Consider the following 21790-nt stretch of genomic DNA (forward strand, 5'->3'; position numbering starts at 1 on the left):
TAAATATCCGGCTGTTAACAGATTTTAACGGTGAAAAGCAAAATGTCTTATAGCCTTCACTGCATTAGCCTTGGAGTAATTATAAGTTTGAAAATGCAACAGCATATTTGTTAGTTTTTTTTTTTCTTTCAGGTAAAACAAAGAGGATACAGGATTAAGAGTAAATCTTTACAAACTCTACAAAAAACAGGAAAAATATATGCAAAAATGAAAATGTTAGAGTGGCAATTCTCATGCCATTTTCTAGAAATACGATACTGCGTCTCTCCTGTACAACAGTTCCAACTGGGTTTTTTTTGCAAATTCCAAAAACTGCAGTTCCTCAAATGTCCTCTTGGGGCTGGCTCCAAAAGGGAGTCGATCCACATAGATTCCCATGTTAAACTGAGCACTTTGCAGCAGAAGTAGACATGATTAAAACCTGCAACAACCATAAAACAGTTTCAGCTAACTTACACTTTCATAACAAATTTATTTCATAATTCATCCATTTAAACTGTATCAGTGCTTAATGTTTGAAATTTTGGGTGTTGGGGTTACTTTAAGTGACAGGTTGGCACCGTTAGCTTTCTGCGAGGCTTTACCTCCACTCTCACCAATCTGAATTACTCAACAACGTTTGTTGCATTTGTGCCTTTTTGAGCATTTTAGTGCAGTTATCTGACAACAGCATAGCTTGCTGTCTGGTTAATTGCACTAACAGAGTGGCCAGGCAGATTAGTTCTAAAGCGTATAGTCAGATTTATATACGTGACATGAATGTTTCAGCTCCTATATGAACTCACAGCACCTGCTGTAGTTTTCCGTTAGGATTTAATGTATTATACTGTTCACGACAAGCAGTGCTGATGAACCTATTAAAAGTGGACTTGCATTTACTGTGCATCCTTCTAACTCACAGTTCTAATCATACGAATCATTTATATTATAATACAACAACTAATAACGCACAGCTGACACTAATCAACAGAGTAAATCCGCATTCATGGAATTACACAACCAAATGGTATAATGGGTATGCTAAATGGTCAAGTGATGCTCCAGAGTAACTTGCGACAAATAAAAGGAGCTGTTTCGGATTTAAAGAATGAGATTCATTTAGCTTCATTGCTTGTGCTCTCGTCCCCTCAGACTCAGGCAGCTCCTCACACACAGTGACAGGAAAGCAGGTGAGGTAAAGATAACACGTTACTCGAGGCTAACAGGTGTTTTTCCTGACAACAGAATAATTTGTGCAACAAATGCTTTAAGAATAAGTCAAAATTTAGTTTGTTTTAAAGCTGTAGCTCTGCTCTGGAAACATTAATGCTAACGAGACAGATGTTTGCTTTGTGCAACAGCTGCTGCACATCCAAATATAACAGGCAGCATTTTAAGTAATGCCTCTATAGGCCTGTGCCAAATATTTTATTTTTCTTAATAAAATTTGAGGGATTAGTTTTAGTTGAGTATTTTATTCATGTTTTATGTCTTTTTAAAGTATTTTGGGGGCTTTTTGTGCTTTAGGCTGACCCCGGATGTTGGATGGATTCAAACTTGGGCCTCTGCTAAAGCCTTACAGCACATGGATCACCTGCTCAACCCGATGAACTGAGCTGGCTTCTCGTTTTATGTATTTATTATGATATTAAATTACTATTTTTTAATTCTAGAGACTCTTGATACAGAAAAGTAAATGTAAACATATTTAAAGACCAATTTTGCAAAAGAAATATTTAATAATAATAATAATAATATGTGATATATTGTGGAACAGGTTAGCAGGAAAGACCAGACCTCCCTCTCCCTAGCCACGTCCTTCAGCCTATCTGAGGAGACAGTGACGTGTGCCCAAGCCAGCTGTGAGATCTCATGGGCTCCACCAAGTAGGAAAACCCAGAACACCTTACCAAGGAGGCCCCAGTCAGATTCCTGAACCATGTGGAGGAGTAGCAGTGACTCAGTAGTAGTAGCTCCTCCCCCTATTGCTAAGGGAGAGTCCAACAACCCTTCATAGGAAGTTCATCTGTAATCATGCTCTTTAGGTCACTATGCAACTGAGCCCTGACCTGGACCTTATTCCTGCTGCTTCACTCTCAGGTGCAAAGCAGCAAAGTATGAGGGCGTCACATGGTGAGGGCAACAGAACCACATCATCCACAAAAATGAGAGACTCGATTCTGAGGTCACCAAAGTTTCAACTTTCTACACTTGGCTACATTTGAAATTCTGCCCATAAGAATTATGCACATGGAGCAGCAAAAACCATTAAAAAATACACAGATAACACAGATTTTTCTTTTTCACCAGTGCTGATTTAATTAAGTATAATTAGGTGGACTTGGAAGTCATTTGAGTAGTAGAAACCACTCAAATAAATGCATAAAACGATGTATAAACGTAGATGCACATATGTATAAAAGTAAAACAAACAAACAAACAACAACAATCTGATATAAAAACATCAGACTAAGGATGTAAAAATTTCTTCAGGTAAAAATTACAGTCAAAGAAATTAACTGTGCTTTACTTTTCCAATAAATTAAACAGAGCAGAGCTCAACACCAAAATCCAGCCCAAACTAAACCACATTTCTGTACCTTCAGCTCAGCATTATGGACTCATCTCTGCTGTTTACAATAATCTCATTTCCACTGTGTTCCAACCAGAGAAAAAGGCTGAAAATATGAGCATCAGTGCATGCTGTGGTGTGGTTTCCCCTTGGTTCATTTTGTTTTGCTAACCTTTTCAAACATGAGTAACTGTGAGCTATCAGATGTCCATCTCCTTATTACCTCTAAAAACTTCCACTACGGGGGATGCTTCCTGTGGTTGCTTCAGATTGCAGGCTTGTTTGGGAGAAAGAAAAAAAAAAAAAAAAGGTTAATACTCTCCAGCATTGCTCTGTGGTAATTTAGTGCTAGCTGAGTATGAATGGCATTGTTCTCACCTTGAAAATGAACAACGCTAAAGGAAAATGTGCTGTAAGCGTTCAGTTTAATCAATGCCAATGTGCTTGGCTTGAATGCACGCTTAATAGGATTAAATCATCGTTAGTTTGAGTCATCAGCAGATCTGCCATCATTTCATTCTCACTGTGTTTTTCTTCATCTTCCAGGGAAACAACAATATCAGTTCCATTACTGTAATTTGTAGCTTAGCCACAGAGTGTCTATTATCTCTTAGTATTGTTACAGAGCCAATTAGCACTATTAAGGAAGCACCACACCTTTAGAATTATCTGTAACTGATCAAGGAAAGGTTGGTTTATAACTCCCTCTGTGTTTCTTATACAACAAGCACTACTGGGAACCTACAACATATGCCTGCGTGTGCTGAAAAAGAAGCATCAGGGAAGGCGGCAAGGGCTGGTCCGGTTGATGGCACGGGAGGGGGAGATGGTTATTTTGATCCACTCAGGCAACTGCATTCTGAGGCAGCAGCGTGGTGACAGCATCTGTCAACGAGGGGTTACCAGGCTACGCAGCAGATATGATCTCAGATGCTCTCACAAGGCTGCTCCCACACCAACGTCAAAAGATTAAAACTATAACTAGTTTATATGCTTGATAACCTCGTTACCAGCATGTAGCAAAGACTGACACTTGCACCTCAAATATGCTGCTAGGAAGATCCATGTTTGAAGGAGTTTGAGGATGAAAGCCCCTCCAGGTGGCCAGATGATTACCGTGTGAAACATGAAGTTATTAGAATAACAGCTGAATTGTCAAGAAAAGGGACCACCTGCTGAGAATCTAGGAACCAGGAAAAGATCAGGTCTCACCTGTGTCTCATCACACATCCTTGAATTTCAAAACTTGTCATGCTTGCCAAGCAGTGTCTGCTCACTAAAACAATGCTATGAGAAAGTGTTACCATTAGCCAAGTTGTAGTTGTAATAGAAGTTATTCCTCCACTTAAACTGCTGGAGTGCACGCCCTCTTTCTTAGCCTGCAAAAACTGAGATGAATTTCTTGAAATTTGTTGGAAAGTTGAAGGATGTGTCAAAGAAAGACAATTAAGTCATTTAATTCTGTTTCAGATCTTCAAAATGACAAAAAAGCCCCCCCCCCCCCCCCCAAATTAGCAGTGAAGAACCGTTCTATCCCACTATGTCTGAACAAAAGCTTTGGTTTTCTAGAACCATTTAACCCCAGGGTGCCAAAAACGGCCCGCCAAAGGATCCAGTCTGGGTTTGCAGCGCTGAAAATCACAGACGGAGGAAAAAAATGTGGAAGTTTTTCCAGTACTTTGCATCATCACTAGAACGACTGAAAGACCTCACATATAGTCTGCTACACTGCACACAAGTGATGTGGTTAAGCCAAGAACCAATGCCAGTGTATTTTATTTTTAAATAACTGGAATGACTCAAAGTGGAAAAAATGCATATTGTTCAAATTGCTCTTCGTGTTTTGCAAATAAAAAACAGTTCATTAAATGTGAACATTTTCACATGGACCTTTACACTTAAACAAAAGAGGAAAATCTGAAGAAGTCTGCGGGCCCTGAACTAAAATAAATTTGACAGCCCTGATTTAACTAAAAGGTGTCCGATGGGTAAACCACTGTCTTTACGATTATCGTTTGTGTCACGTCAAACAAACACATTGAACACATTTCATCTCACAGTTGCAAAGCTCTGATATTTAAAAATAGAACGTTCACTACACTATGCACATGTGTGCACACAAAAAATCTAAATGAACAGTTGTTCATTTAAATGCTTGAAATCCTTAGGCATATGTCCTATGATGCAACTTGTGCTGTAGCTTGAAGTGAACTATAGAAATATAGCTTCGCATTTTGGCAACGCAACCATGACTGTGATGGATCCGCTTGCTAGTAATACGCCATGTGAGCAGTCTACTGAAAAGCAAAAGCAAAAAGCTTTTTTCCTCTCATTTCTTTTGCTCTAGCGATCTGGGTTAGATTCAATTGATTTTGAGTCGTTTCTCTCTCTCCAGCTCTTCAGTAAAAGGGAATATTCTGTAATATTTATTAGTTCCATGTCCAACATGATCTGCTCTGTTTTGTCAGCCCAGGTTCAACACAGGACTACAAATCAAGCTTTTTTCAGGACTTTTTTCCTTTCCCATTTTCTTTAGTTGACAAACTCTTCTCCGATTGGTATCTGATTCTTCAACTGATAATGCTGACATTAATCAAAAACAATATTAGGAGATGATTCAAAAGGTCTGGGATGAAGCTAGGCTTTCTAGGCTTTCAGGCCCTAACCCTGGGATAGGATGTAAAGGACTATAGGAAAGGAATTGGGAGCAGTAAGCAGGCAAAATGAAAAACATGACATTAAAGCAGATTAACACAAATAAATGAATATCAGGATTGCATCACCTTGAATAAGAATTAGCAAAACTGCTAAAAATGTGTTTTATTGAATACATTTCATGTCTACAAAGAGATGACTGAGAGAAAAGATGTTGGTATGAAGTCTGGCACTGATACGTGAGGCTCTCGGGACCTCGAAGGGCTCATACTGAGCAGCCCTTCCCCCTGAAATCAGTCATGTCAGGTCAAATATTTCTCAGGAGAAGTGTTAGTGACGGACAGGATACCTTAGTGTTGTTGAGCTGGGCCAGTCCCGTGCAAGCATTGGCCAGCAGAAAGTCGCCGCTCAGAACAGCCATCTTATTCCCAAACTGCATGTCCTTCAGCGGGCCGTCTGAGTCCGTCCACTCCTTCAAGTTAACAATCCCACGATGCACCAGGAAGGCTGTGTGGGTCAACTCTGTGATTTCTGCCAGGTTCCTCTGACTGTGAGACAGAAATCCCCCCACCAAAAACAACAATAAATCTAAAAATCACAGCTTTGTCGTCAGCAGCTTTTAAAATAGGCGTTCCTGAGGTTTGACAGTTAGAGAGCTTTTTGACAGAAACATTTTTATTGTCTTCGAGTCGGCAAAGTTTGAAAACTCATTCAAGCATTACCGCAGAGGTATGCTGATCACAAAGAAATCGGTCAAAACAAAGGACTTATGGGTTTCTTGATCTTCCACGTTCAGAAAAGGAAAACCATCTATTCAACCAATAAAGCGCCAATATTCAGGAGCTGCAGTCCTTTCACTTCAATCAAACACTTATAAAAAGAGAGGGTCTCTAAAATGTGTCAAACCATTAAATGGGACGAATTTTTAAAATGTGCCATTACCCATTGATTTGGATGTGCTAAGTCCAAATAAGATGATTAAAACAACTGACTGCAGATGTTGCCCAGCACTTTCACATCTGTTGCATTTTTAATGTTATTTAAATAAAGCTGACTAGATTGGCTATTAGATGAGTTTTAATCATAAATTACAAGCATATGTTTTCTCATCTGTTCTTTATTATGTAACAAATTAAGACATTTGTGGAGAAAAATGAATAAAGCCCTATATTAGCAGTTTAGCTTAGCTTTAGATCCACTGATAAAAAACTGTACTGAATTTAATAAAGGATGTGTTTGCAGTCACCACAGTGATTGCATTGTCGGCTACGACTCTGAACTCCAATACAAAGTCAGACGGGCACCACGCAGATATTTGGTAAATTAAAAAGCCAATATACCGGCTCACATGTTTTTCCTTTCAGACACACAGAAGTTTGTTAATCATTAGTCTGTACTTAGACAAATTACACTAAGAAGGTCGAATCCAAGGTCTGCGTCTTTTCTGGTTGTAGTTATGAGCTTTTGGTCTTACACCCGACCTGGTAGCACATCATGAAAACCAGAGCCAGTGGTCCAATATTAGAAATGTTTTATTACGTATATTTCTGAAACATTTTGGCTGTAGACCACCAAGATTTGAAACCCACGAGGAACTGTGGGAGATACATTTTCCCATCGGCTTCTATATTAATGGACGTTTTGGAACCATAGGAGCCCCCCTCCCCGCGCTGGTCATCAAAAACAACGCAACTTTAAGTACTTCTTTTATATACAGTCTACGTCAGAAACGAGCCTTTTCAGCCTTCTTCCTTTTCCCTTTAAGCCACTATTACCCTGATTGGTTGCCCTTTCTGTTCAGTGTGCCAGAGACGAGCAACGATATTAGGTACATCTCCCGACTTCAACAGCCTACAGATCCAAATGCAGAAAAAAAAAAAAATGTCTTCATACGCTGATCTTATTATATGAATCTTTGGCCATGTTTAATACGAGCATCCACTGTTGTAGCTGTATAAATATATGACATAAATTATGGATAAGTATAATAGGTCCCCTTTAAAATCGGAGTCGGTATCCTCAAGGGCATAAAGCAGCAGATATGTCAGACATTTTGCTGCACAGCACGTCAGTGGTTGTGTTAAAAAAAGAAATTAGGCTTATCATTAGCAAATAACAGCCTTTCTTGATTATGAGAGAAAAGACATAAACGTGGTCTTTGAATAGAGCCTTTCAGCGCAGCCTTGGGGAGGATATAATCAAATGTTGATTCAGTCATTGGTGGGGGATAATTAGGCCCCTCTCCATATGGAAGGAGCTCGCCATGCTGTGACAGGAGGGATCCATCCAGACAGGGTCGGGTGCACTGATAGCCACTTACGACCTTCTTTCAGCCGCCATGAGGACCTGATGAGCCGGTCGTCGGCTTTGAGCTTCAACTCCTTCCTAAAGACACACTCACACACACACACACACTTGTAGCCAGGTAATTGCCGTGTTCGACGACGGTGAAGGAAAAGATGTGATCAAAATTCAATAATGTCATCTATTTTGCCTCTCAATCACACCCATTGTCTGGTTGGTTTCTCTGCTCGGTGACGCAGAGCAACAACACAGAATGAGAAGTTAATAAGTTCAGGGTTTAAATAAGAGGAAATTAACAGATTGACAGGCTCGTGTTCTCAAGGTGCCTTGAAGTGATGGCTACGCTCGGTGGGCTGCACGAGGAAGACTCATTGTTTCAACAAGAGGAACAAGAAAAAGAGCCGGGGCTGATTCTGGATCGCAAAAACAACAGGCTAAAATTTATTCCAAGTCATCTTACGGTGACCCTTTTCTTTGCTTTTTCACTTGAACTAAGAGAGAGCCAAGAGACCGTCTACTCAAGCTCCACAGGGATACAGCAAAATAATATACAATACCCGACAAATGGTCATTGACACAGAAAAAAAAAGCAGCCCCTTTAGCCTTGGTTAAATCAATATACAAGAGTTTCTCTGCTGAAACCGGCTTTAAAAATGTCACTTTATGATTCTCACTTCAGAGCCTATTTGGCCAACCTTAAAGTGACTTCATTTAATGAAGCAGCTCATTTTATGCTTGTTTATGAATAAAAAATCCAGACAAAACAACAACTTAGCAATCGAGACACATTACAGTTTTTAAACAGAGTGACATTTTTGTCAGAGCCGTTCTTTATTTTGAAAACACTGAAACAAAACTATTTATGAATTTATCATTTTTATTTCAGTGCATAATTGTTTCAAGTAAAGTAACAATCTGGGAAAAATTTATTTTATCAGATTTTCCGAAGTACACTACACAAGAAAAAATTCTTTAACCGTAAAGGGGCAAAAAACAAAACAAAAAACTCCCATCATGTTAATACGTGAATAAAAATTTAAGTCTTAAGTTTTTCAGAAAAACATATTATGCTCATTTTATTTCCTAAACAGCCAGCAGGGGGCGACTCTCCTACCTAAAAAAACAGTAAAAGGATGTAGAGGTCTGCAGGCAAAACAACCCCACTTTTTATTTTACTTCCTGATTACTTGAAGTTTATGGTCTTAATTGCTTGTCTTGCAAATTTTTTCATGATAATGCTCATTTTGAAAATCGCTGCCCTATTTAGAGTAAAAGAGCTGATTTGGGTTGTTTTTTTATTCTTCAAAAATCCACAAATATTATATCAAGCTACGGCAACATTTTCAGTACTTACCTAGAAGTCCTTCAAGTTAAATCACCTGTCAGTGGAGACCCAGACCTGGGCATGGATTGGTCCCCCACTTTGTCTCACATCCCCGCAGCAGCATTTTTCATTTCTGCTACATTGACCGTTACAAAAGGCCTCCACCAGTGGACAAGTTGCATGATGGTGCAGGTGTGAGTTTAGTGAACAAAAAGAAAAAAAATAATGTCTATAAATCATGCAGTATTTATCCAACCCAGGTATTTTCTACAAATATTCTTGATGTTTTATTCATGGAAGTAGAGCAGTTTTTTAGTTTGTGCTTTTTTGTATTGGTTTGTTTCTGGATGCTTATTTTGATTATATACATAAAAAGGTTGCTGGAAGAAAAAACTATCTATTTATATTTTAAGGCCAAACAAGAGATCTTTGAAAAGGTGAAGGGAGTCGCTAAAAAAAGAAAATATAAAAGATTTGAATCTGGCAGATGATCGATCAGATTGAATTAATGTAGATAATTAATTTCCCAATGTGGTTCAATGCAAAATGTTTAATTGGTGAGAATTCATTTTTTTCTTTTAGAGATAATATTATTATTATTATTTATCGTTTTAACTTCTAACAGCAGTGGAAGAAAATGAGGAAACCCAAAATGAAACTCCTGCACAAAGTACCAGAACCCCCCTGTCAGTCGAACTCCGGTGCATACAAATTCCCACTCTCCACTCTGCCAGACCTGATCAGCAGCAGTAGAGCTTGGGGAGGAAAAAGGGGGACAAGGGGGCCGATGTATAAATAGCTTTGGTGCCCAGTTGCATAGCAACCGATGCCATCTTGCAGAGGTGTAACGCCCCTCACCACGCCCCTTGTCCTGACTGTTCTGTTCAATTTCCTCCCTCCGCAGTCTGCCTCGCCATCAAACACTGCCTTGCAGATCTGTGTGCGTCCCTGTGTGCGATTTAAAGAGGTGGCCTGTCCATCACACGGCCTGCATGATGCACAGTAGCATGGTTTTCATTTGTCACAAAAAATTAAGAGGTGTGGTGGGTACAAGTTGGACTGTACATGTATGTGCCTGTGTTTCTATCCATCTATCTATCATGGTGGTGCTCTGGTGAATCATCAGTGTCAGGCAGCAGAGTGGGAAATGTTTTACAAATGCTGCCTGTCAGGAGGGAGGAGACCATCCCCCGGAGGTTTCAATCACCCCCCAAACCCGCCCCACCCTGACTCCCTCCATCCTTCCATCTCGCCATCAGCAGAGGTGCTAATGAGCTCATGAGAGGTGGGGGCAGAGAAAGAGAGAGAGAGAGAGAGAGAGAGAGAGAGAGAGAGAGAGAGAGAGAGAGAGAGAGAGAGAGAGAAGAGGCAAAATAGTGCAAATGAGGTGATCAAGTCATGCTCTGTGTGTGTGTGTGTGTGTTTGGGTTCGGACCATCTATCACGCAAGTGAGAGAATGCAGCATGTTGGATTCGGTGATCCGGTGTCACAGGGATGTAACACGAGGTGACTGTGTAGAAACTCGCGGCCTTGCAGACCGAACGGGGCTGGGCTCGAGCTCCTCCACAACGCCTGGCTTATTTCAATTAGTTCTAATATTAGGATGTTTCTGCACAGACGCGGCTCCACTGCACACATGTGCCTGGTGCCAGCTTGCAGTAAGAAAGGAGGCTTTCAGGCTCCCAGCACATAGCCACGCCAAACACAGCAGTCACTTCTGGAAACCACTTGGCACACACCCACACCCCTGTTTTGAGCTGCATGCTGCTAGTTGGATATGTGTGTGGAAGCCTGAGAGGACTGTGGAGCACTGCCTAAAGTATTTTAGCATCAGAGCATCAACACCACATTAAACACTTTTTATTTAAATATGTAAAATAAACTGCTGTGTTAAGTTTGTGATTTTGTTGAGCCATTTTATTGCACCTCCAGTCTGGAAACCAAGGCTGAAACTCCCTCCATCTCAAAGCAGTTTGCCAGAGTAATTGATGGCATTTTGTTGAGAACATGAATATGATGATTTCAGTTTAATACGTATTTGCGAAGATATGCCAGATTCATACTCTGGGGAGCAAATTTATATGAATCGTGTACCAATCTTAGTTTAATACTAAAATTTAACTTCTAATTAATGCCGGAATTATGGACGTCTGTAACATTTTTTAAAGCTATGACACTCAAATGGCTAACAGTGGCAAACCAACCCAATGGGGATGACTGGTTAGAGTGCATACAACCTGGGTGCAAGGTGGTAAACCCAGAAGCTCCAGCAGCCAAGAGGATGGAGGATTTGGTCCAAGCGCTACTGGAATATGATATTATTATATACTACCTGGGCTGTGGCATATATAAGCCTAAAAATATAATCTTCACCTCTCATGACCAGTGACAGCGGGGAGTTTCAGCCCAACTTAATAAGCAGACATAATAGAGCTAAAACAGTAATACTGAATAATCTTTGCACCTGTTCCCTTTCTTAAAAGCTTTAAAATTATTTATAGTATTAGCTGTTCTTCTAAATTTGTTAGTCAAGTCCGGTTGTGAAAGCCTCACACCGCAAGCTCATTGGCTATAAACTGGCATTTGCTATGTTGCTAGCCAGTAAGCATACCCATAATCCTCTTTTTCTATCGAGCAATGACGAGCTGGTCCTGGTGTTTCTTTCTGGGGTTTTTTTTCCCTGGTCCTGGTGTCTCTAAACCAGGAAAGGAAGAAATAGAGATTCTGGGTTCATCCGATTCTCAGGAAGCTGTATTACGAATGCTTTTGCAATATTTCAGGATGTGTGAGCTATTGTTTGCAGAGTCTAGCTGTGTGTCCGAGGTAAACCAGTAATATTTTACTATTTCCATGTCATTGTGTGTTCAGTACCAATACGTCTGGTCCGATTGGACAGATCTGTTTATTTGGGTTTGAAAAATTTGAAATGAGCTTGGTTTTTTAGACACACCTATTCTTATCTTAATTAATCAGTTTTTACAAATAAATTTTTTTAATTAAATTAAAAAAAATAATATTTGCACGAATTTTACGTGGCCGGTGTGTAAAGACCTTAACAATGACCTTTGTTTACATAATGGGCTTCATGGCTTTTTTTCCCCAGTACACCGTGAAAAACAAACAAACAAGAGACTAAGCCTCAAATTTACTGAGGTCACAGTTTCTCCTCAGACTTCCATACAACCAGAAATCTTATTACAACTAGTGGAGTCTCCCCCTGTTGGGCATGAACAAGAATGCAGGTTTAAGGTATTTCAGCAGTGGCTTCACTTTTCAGTCCCAGGAGCTGCGTCTCTCTTTTACACCATCTATAGTTTCAACTGATGCCTGGGAGGCCGCTGAGCTCGTGATACACTGACTGAGAAGTGATCGTGAGCCTTTACAGAATTCCCCTTCCCTTCTTTGGCTACATTTCTTGTCTATCCCTAGACCAAAAAAAAAAAAAAAGTACTTTTTTTTATTATCAAATTTTCATCAACAAAAGTTTTCACACCTCATGTACATTTTTCAGGCTAAAATTTCTCCCTAATGTATTTCCCCTCACAATTACCCGGAATCTAAATATAACCGAATACAATACAAAACACTTGATCTTGCAACTGCGCCTGTATTGTCTCCATATTTCATCATATTCACAGGATGATGTAGTGCTTCATTTACAGGAATTGATATGGAGGATAACCACAGAGGACGAGATAGAATTACCTGACACGAGGATTTTATTTCACTGTTTATCCTTCAGCAGCCATGTAGCAGGGACAAAAGTGGCATCGCCTTTCTCGCTCGGCTTGCCACGCACATTTATGGCTCTACGATCCATCGCTACAGATGTTCACACTGCCCACTGTTTTCCCCCCGAACAGCACATACATGAAAAGTGAAAGCCTGGCTGCCTGTGTGTGGTTACAGATTTGATTTAGCAGCCATGCAACTGCAAATGAAGGTGGAACATTTAACCTTCAATGAGAAAAACAACCAGCTGCAGTTTTCATGTTATGTATTATAAAGGAAAAAAAAAAAGCAGAGACGAGTGTTTTAATTGATATTTGCTAACCAAATCTAATTACTAATAAGCAGAGACATAATTATCACAACAGTATCACGATTTGAGGTGATTTACCTGGGGTAGATGCCACTGACCATGTCTTGGGCTAGGAGATCGGAGGCGGCGTGGCTTGGCCCTGCGGCTTTAGACAGCAGCAGGACAACCAGTCCCCTCATCTGAAGGTTGTTCTTACTGTCATAGACGAAGCCTCTGCAACGAAACAGCATCAGCATTAAAGCGCTGCCTCTCACATGCAGCACTCTTCATTGTGTGTAGTGACAACAAAAGCAGCAATGTTTTGGCAAAGACACAGAGTGTGAAGTCAGGACCAGCTGGAAGTCTATCACAGGGCAGACACAGAGCACAACCATTCACACCCATTTTTACACCTATGGCTAATCTAGAATCACCAATTAATACATGAATTTGGGATGAAGCCAGAGCGCTGGGAGGCCCCACGCAGGCAAAAGTACATCCAAAAAAGACCTCTGCCAACCAGCCGTGTTCAAACTCACAGGAAGATGTAGCAGGTACCACTTATGCTTACTCCACTTACTGATGTTTTGCAGACATGTGACCAATAACCACGTGATGTCAACTTGCCTTACATTTTCGACATGTGACAATGATGAGTGAAAAGCTCCGATCAGACAAGCCTAAAAACCTATCCTAAACCTAACCTATCTCTCTCTAATCCTAACCTCTGAGTTGGACACAAACCAGCTGCAGGCATGAGGCACAACTCCGCAGGTGAACCTGCTCCATTTTTGGTTTGCAACACAATTTTTCCACCTTGGATAGTAGTTAGTTTTTCTGCAAAATACTATGGGCAACTGTGGCAATCTGCTGGCAACCAAAGCAATGACTTTTGGTGCAACACCTTTGAATTCGATGCCACCCAGAGGAATCTGGCAAAGTGCACGTGGCGCCATCTGAATGACCTCAATATCTGCTTCACCACCACCTCGGTTTAATTCTTAGAAGGCAGTGAAAGCTAAAGTTAGGGAATATAAAGCATCATGTTCCACTGGCATGGGATGGTAATACTTTTATAAAGTTACAGTTAATAAACTTTTAATTTAAACAGCTAAAACAGAGCAGTAATTGTCTTATTATCTACTGTAATAAAGCAGATGTGCATGAGTCAGAATAATCAACATTTATCTTGGTATTTCTCTCAGTTCATCATTTGTCTAAAATAAGATGTTTTAGCTCCTCCTCCTTCTAAGATCACACTTCTTCTGATTGGTTGCCCTGCAAAAACAGTAGGTCTGCTCTCACATTCAGAGATGACCATATTTTTGATATCCCTACTGTTAGACACCCATACATGCAGCATATTTGTTTCTCTGATCAGAAGTGTTATTTATCCAACAAAGGAGCTTTTCAAAATATTGCACATTGCATGCAGCAGTAGTATCGCACTTCTGCATATTCATTTAATGCCATGTTAATTTATAGTTACTGCTAAACTTTATTCCTGAACACAGAAAATAACAAGAAAAAAATGATAATTTTTTTACTGCAGGACTTTTTTTCTTTTGGATTTGAAGGGTTGTGGTGATGGAGGTGGTCGTGGTATTCCCACCCCCTTCACCAACAATCTTCTGAGGTGTTCACAGAGGCACACGCACACCCACGAAGACACACACACAAACACACAGAGGCCAGTGGTAGCTGCTTGTGTGGTGGGCAGATTAAATATCTTTTTAGTCTCTCTGGGGAGCGGTTAGACAGAGCACCTCTAATCCTGTCCCTATGGGAGCCCCTTGTGCCATGAATCACGCTCTCGTTAGGGGCTCCGAGGCAGACGAGCAGCCACGCCCCCCTCTGCTCGAAGCCCAGACAGCGGCCTTACCAACCTCGAGCCCCCACCCTCTCTGACCCACCCCTGCGCCACAGAGGGGGGGGGGGGGGGTGGCGGAGGAACCCTAGACAGATAGTGGATGTGAGAGACGGAGCATGAAGAGAGGGAGGGGACGGAGGGAGATGGAGGGAATAGAGGCCAGACAGAAATGGGAAAGCGTGAAAAGATGACAGAAGAAAGAAAGAGGAGTGATTCACAGTGTTGTGCTACCAGGAGGAAAAATGCCCCCGAGCTTTGCCCCCCCTCCAAAAAAAAAAAGAAATAGAAAAAAAAACCCCAATCACATAAAACACCTCAGTTTCCAGAAATTTATGATGACACTGTGCAGGGCTGTCTTTCATCGCAGCTCAGAAGATTTATTTATGGCTACTTTAAATTTCTACCCAGTTGGAAAATAGTTGCTGAGACCGGGGCGCTGATGAACGCAGCAGCACGGCCCGTTGAGCTAAACCGACCAGAGAGCGAAAATTATGAAGCTGTGGAGTCCAGGGAAGCCTGTGGCCTGAGGGTGGCAGATGATTAATATTTATGTCACCATCCGCACCAGCATACATCAATCAATCACAAACGCCCTCCTGCAAAGGGTGCAAAGGGGGTGGGGCAAAAAGATGATGTGGTAGAAGAGAGCGGGAGCAGAAAGAGAGAAATGGGCTGCTGTCATTTTAAAAGGGTTGCGAACAGGTCACCACGCCTTCTGCTCTGCTACTGCAGCCCAGGAATTCGGGAACTTTAGCCACCGTCCAGTACCGGCAGGGATTAATGCATGCAAATGTATGACATCACATGTGGCGTCGTATTGATCCCGTGTCTGCCTTATCCCCCCCAGTTTGCCAGGATTTAACAGATTTTATGCAATGCATCCGCCTCTACAGTGCACAGCAGATACATTAAGATGATGATATGTTTAGAGTATTGACTAACAGTTTAAACCGGTTTCCAGGATTTGACTCATATTTCCATAAAGTCAGGTGTACAGCAGGCAGTTCCTCACTGTAAAGCACAATGTGTAGCTGCTTTTAATAACACTGAAAGGATCCACTGATTCGTCGACTCTCTGTGATCCACGGTCCTTCTGCATTTAGTATTAAGAAAAAATTCTTTAAGACATAAAGTGGTTTGATCAATGTGACATTTTCAAACTATTGTGTGTATCATTTCAATCAATATGACCACCTATGCCACATGCTGAAACTACCATTTAAAGTTGAACCAAACCATAGCGTTTGAGGTTTTCTCCAATATTTTTTAAGAAAGAGTACCAATCCTTTTTCTGTTTCTTCACACCAATTTTGGCCCATCTTTATATACTTTTTAGGTCGGCACTTTTGTAAATACTCACAGTATGAAAGTGAAATATCCTAAAGCTATTGTGCAAAAACTAATAACAATACGTTTCTAAAGGGGCCAGGTAAGAGGCAGTTGTCGATGTTTTATTTTCTCTTCTCAGTAGTTTAAAATTATCATGTAGAGCAGAGAAGAATTAAAAACTGATTCTCTTGCCAAGTTATACACAACCAAACTTAATGGATAAAAATAATAAGGCAGATTTCAATGTTTTGTCACATTTCACAGCAACTAAGCGCACCATCTCATCTTCATTTTATTTGTCATTTTGCATTTATGTGTGTACATTTTAATTCATTTAATTAGTCCAAATTTGTAATTCTAAATTGACTATAGGTATGAATGTTAGTGTGAATGGTTCCCTGTGTCTATGTGTTAGGCCTGTGACAGATTGGCGACCTGTCCATGGTGTACACTTTGATAGCTGAGACAAGCTCCAGATCCCCTGTGATGCTGAATTGGATAAGTGGAAGAAAATAAATTAATTGCAGTGCTGGAACTGGATGCAGAGTGGTAACAGCATAGACTGTATATAAAAAATGGACAAAGCCTGCATAAATGCTAAAGTTGATTTTGGACTCAACGTTAGCATTTTGGGGGGTTTTTTAGAGTCAGAAATGATGGTATTTGGATGACAGAGTGAAGCTAGTGAAGCAAGTTATCAGCTAGTTTTATTAACACTATTCTTAGCCTTTCTGCTAATTTATCCCAGTGGGCACTTATGATACTGCAACAAACAGAACAGAACAGAAAAGAAAAGAAAGTGCTGCTGCAAAACGATCAGTCACTAGTCCTTGTTTAACACATTATTCCATCGAAAATCTACAGCCTATGCAAAATGGAAACTAGCCTCTTTTTTCTAATTTAACACAAATTAAAGTCTTTTTTTATAACACATTTGAAGGTTAAACACTGGCAGCAGCTACTTGTTCACATATTTGCTATTGGGAGTGTTTTTGTCTCTTCAGCAGTTCTTGTCTTGCTCTGGACTATTCAAAAGACCTCCGCCTATCTCATCTATTCTTTTGTACACTATGTTATAACCCTTCAGTCATGCCCACTGTGGGGGCTGAAGATCACATGCAAAGAGTAGAAGCCAGTAGAAGGGAGTTCTAGTCGAAGTCAAACTCTCAAGGACTGTCCTTAAAGCAAATAAAGTTTCTTCTCTCTGGGCTGCAGGCCTCTCGCTGTAACTCCACACTTTGGGGTGAAGTTAGCTGAGCTGCAGTTTTTGAGAATGAAAGGAAAGGAAAAACCGAAACCCAACTCCACGAGGGTCTGCCTGTCTGCTATTGTGGATATTTTTATCTGCCGCGCGTCTATGGCGGAGACACAGAGGGAAATACGAACCAGCCAACCCAAGCTGACAGTGAGGAGTCAGACTGTCAAGAGGTCTGCTACACCCCTCCCCCCCCCACAGCCTCCCCACCCCCTGCTGCTACAACACCCAAATGGATTGTCATATCAGATTTAGGTGTATAGGTTATTACACCCTTGGGTTCCTGTTTCCAACACACCCGTCCGCATGGCAGGATTGAGTTCGAGGACTCTTCTTGTTTTCTTTCCTTAGTGCTGTTCCTGATTTCTTTTGATAAAGCAAAGTTCAGGTAACTCCCCGGATAAAGTTCAGGGATAATAATGAGTGCCGAGCATTTTTAGTCACTTCCTCTAAAATCCTTCACTGGACGTAAATGAAGGACAAACATATTTCTGAACTTGCTTTTGCACCATATAAACTGTTGCAAAAAATAAAAAAAAGCTTTTGGACTGTGAACTGAGAATATTGTCTGCGGTTCATCTACAATAAATCTTTATTATAGACAGACACATAAAGTTGCAAATCACACAGTTGTGATTTTTGTGTCTTTATTGAATTCACTGGTTGGAAAAACAGAGTCAGTGGGTCTGAAATGTCTTGATTGAACAGCCCTCTTCAGAACAGGACTCTGATTCTTACTCTAAAAACAAGTTTCTTTTGAACTTTGGATCATTATCCTCTTTCCTCACTTAGACAACCTCTCCTAAGCTTCAGGTCATGGACCGCTTTCCTCTTCTCCTCCTTCAATAATTACAAAGCACAACACACATCAAGTAGCAAAGCTGACCCTAACCTGGATGGTTCCACCACCATGCTTCACAGTTTGGATTAAGCTTTTGTCCTGCAGTGGCATTTTTCCATCGATCCATTCGCTTCCGCTTATCCTTTTCAGGGTCACGGGGGGCCCTGGAGCCTAGATCAGCTGTCATAGGGCACGAGGAGGGGTACACCCTGGACAGGTTGCCAGTCTGTCGCAGGGCCACCACACAGAGACAGACAACCATTCGCACATTCACACCTATGGGGCAAACCCCCCCCCCCAAACCCTCCTTTGAGCAAGTGTTTTAGCAACAGTGGAAAGGAGAAACTCCCTTTTAACAGGAAGAAACCTCCAGCACAACCAGGCTCAAGCAGGGTTTCAGTGCTGTAGTTCTGTCTGTAACCAGACTGAAATTAAGCAAAGATACTGTTTCCTTCAACAATCTGGAGCTGACGAGCAACAGCTTTGGCCAAGGAGTTTGGAAATAAACAAGAGTTTGGAAATTGGCCTCGAATTATTGTTTCCCTGGATGTTTTAAAGTAATCTGGACTACAGCCAGATGAAAGGGATTGATTGATAATAGTGTGAGAATATATCCAAAAGATCTGGGGAAGAAACTGATTTGAACTTGGACAACAGAACTGGGTGAGAGACTTGGAGTGGTTGAAGAGGTACAGACTCACAACACAAACTTCTTTCTTCCTGTCTATACTCTTAAAAGTTTTTATGGAGGTGTTTGTATATAAAAAAAATCACTCTGAGCTTTATTTATGAGCAATGTTATACCTAAAAACCTTGTAGTAATTGACTTTTTTTTGCATTTCTGATTCATGCGGTGATACATTTGTAAAAATCCTTGAATTAAACACGTTAAAAAACTGGAAAAACAACTTTTGCACCTGATTTATGTTCTACAAAATTATGTTGGTGCAATAGTTGCCCTTACAATTTTAGCAAATTTGTAATACAAAGATATATATCCTCTGTTTAGGTAACCAACCGGGGAGTTTCGGGGTGATTTCTATTAGTTTATATCTTTAACATGTTTAATTGTAGTGTTGCACCTTAAGTCATCAAAGAAATCCTGCTCATTCCAAATATTTCTTGCAACTAAATGAACCAAATTCAGCCCAAAAACACTTTTGTACAAGAACTCAATCTTTATTAAATCTCAGCCAGTGGCCCCATTCTCTTCACATACAGCAAATTTTCTGCTGAATTGTTATGAGGGTTAATTTGTTTCTTCCTGCAGAGAGCTCCACACTTCAGAGTCAAGGCTAGTGCCAAACTTCTTAGCAGAAGAGCCTACAGTTGCTATCATGTCACATGTAGCTAATACATGTTATTGTAAGACAGAACAGCAATCAGAGTAATGCATTTAGTATCGGTTTATACGTTTCCTCGCATCTGCCAGTCTTGCAGTCAAAGCTGGGAAATTAACAGGCTATTAGCTGGCTTTACTTATGATATTATAGTATTCACATCAAACTATGGACACTTTCAAACACTTGACCACAGACTAAAGTGAGTCCTCCCTGTACCCCTGCATCAAAATGTAAAGAATGAAGCACTGAAATTTACGTGTATGCACTTTTCCAAATACACATAATTAAACTCCACTCTCAACGCATCGGCTGTTGCTTGACTCAAAGAAAAAACAACAAAAAAACAACAACCCCCAAACAATAACTGCTGGTTGTGGTCAGCTGTTCTGTAACCTGACGGTGACAGAGTAATGAAAGGATATACGAGGATAAATGAGGTCAAGTGCAGTTGTACAGTTGGCTTGGACTGTCCTATCATTATTTCATGGCAAACTAATGAAATAAAATAAAATCTCTGGATTAGATTTAATGTCTAAGACCACAGAAGAAAGTCGAAGAGGACAACTCATGAATTTCCTTGGTTCAGAAAAACATCTTCTCAACATCTGAGTCAAGAACACTCTGGAGGACATGTCACAGTCTACATTCAAGACTACATTCATGAATGAAAACAGAGGATTTACAGCAAGGTGCAAACCACCGGTTACACGCAAGAACAGGCAAGCCATTTTAGACCTTAACAGAGAACACCTAAAAGAACCTGCACCGAGATCTGAAGCATATCACATTTGTCAAACATGGTGTAGACGTGGGCATGTATGCCTGCCAGCACCACAGGTAGAGTTTACAGAAGAGAAGCATGACCTCAGAGGTGTACAGGGCTACACTCTCTGCTCAGATTCAGCCAAATGTTGCAGACAGAGCTCCACAGGGGAAATCAATAATCAGCCGACGCACACTGCAAAAGCAACCCAAGAATGGAATATTCTTCAATGACCAAGTCAGTCACCTGATCTCAACCCAAGAGAGTATGCCTGTACAGTTATTAAATACAAAACGGAGGGCAGTGAGACCCATAAACAGGCAGTAAAGCATCTAAAGGAAGGAAATGCTGTATATGGTGATTTCTATGGGTTCTAGACTCCAGCAGGTCATTGACTGCCAAAGATACGACAAGAAAATAAACAATGCTTTTATTTAAAGGTATGTTAGTTCGTCTAAATACATCTGAGGCTCTGAAATAGCTGTAACACCTAAAGTAGTAATGCAGAATTATTTTTAAACCCCTCAAGTTAAAACTGAAAGTACGCACTTTATTCCCATATTTCCCTAAAAATCAAGTTTTTAACGTATTTTAGCTAGCTGCATTTTCTAGATGTTATTTTTTTATTTTTTGCAGTTATCTATAATAAACTCGCTATCTTTGTGTTTCTTTGTATTTATGGGGACCTGGTGAACCCGGTGTTTACCTGGCAGTGTTGAGGAGAGGGTGCTGAGTGCCGACCAACTTCCTCAGGTGCATGGCAACGTTACTGAGCTCGTCACTGAGGAGGCAGCGGAGGCTCACGAAGGAAGTCGGATATCCCACGATCTTCTCAGCATCGGAGACAACTTTGCTCCAGTTTGAGGATCCAGAGCTGGAGAACAGACTCAGCGTCCTCAGACGTCCTCGGCTGGACAAAGCCACGCAGGACAGTCGTGACCAACAAGGTGAAAACATCTTCTCTCCTACTTAAAAACACTCGAGTAGCCCACAGCTGCTTCTGACAGCAGCTACTGCAAGTTTAAACCGCTCATTCAATGACATGTGGCAGCTAATGCTGCCACATGTCATTGAGCCGAACCGCGTTTAAAAACACGTAAAAAATAATCTCGAAACTAAACAAACAGAAAGTCAAAGTCAGAATATACAGTTGTATTTCACTACCCACGACCTGCCACTGCAAGCCGCCATTTTTACACACGTGATACGTTACGTCGAAATACGTAGTTAGGGCTGTTATCACATTCCGCCACGCCCCTGCTCCGGAGAGCACGCCCAACCAAACTCCTTTTTTAAAAAGGGGTATTTTAAAAGTTTGGGGCGGTGTTTTAATCGAAATATCACAAGGTGAGTATATATATCATAAAAAAAAATTTATTTTTAATTTTGACACAGTTTATTCAGCGGCAAGACCCTACATGTGACGACAGTAAAATATTAGTGACAGCGCCATATTAGAGTCACTGAATTTGTAGATATGTGAGATTTTCTTTCCCAACCTAACCGTACAAAATGAACTGTATAGAAGCTTCT

The 21790-nt window shown here is 40.7% G+C and overlaps 1 protein-coding gene across 1 annotated transcript in view; it reads right to left on the minus strand.

Annotated features, from left to right (window-relative positions):
* The window catches only part of pdss2 (prenyl (decaprenyl) diphosphate synthase, subunit 2), a 33163-nt gene extending 11708 nt beyond the window's left edge, over positions 1–21455 (minus strand). The window contains exons 1-3 of the mRNA XM_080871556.1: positions 20964–21455; positions 12956–13090; positions 5556–5754 (exon numbers count right to left, since the gene is read on the minus strand). Of these exons, the coding sequence (XP_080727682.1) occupies positions 5556–5754; positions 12956–13090; positions 20964–21214 (585 nt within the window). The 5' untranslated portion in view covers positions 21215–21455. The remainder of the gene's footprint in view (positions 1–5555; positions 5755–12955; positions 13091–20963) is intronic.
* Between the last annotated feature and the right edge of the window lie 335 nt (positions 21456–21790).

The sequence above is a fragment of the Rhamphochromis sp. 'chilingali' genome (assembly GCF_963969265.1).
Source record: "Rhamphochromis sp. 'chilingali' genome assembly, chromosome: 21".
NCBI lineage: Eukaryota > Metazoa > Chordata > Actinopteri > Cichliformes > Cichlidae > Rhamphochromis > Rhamphochromis sp. 'chilingali'.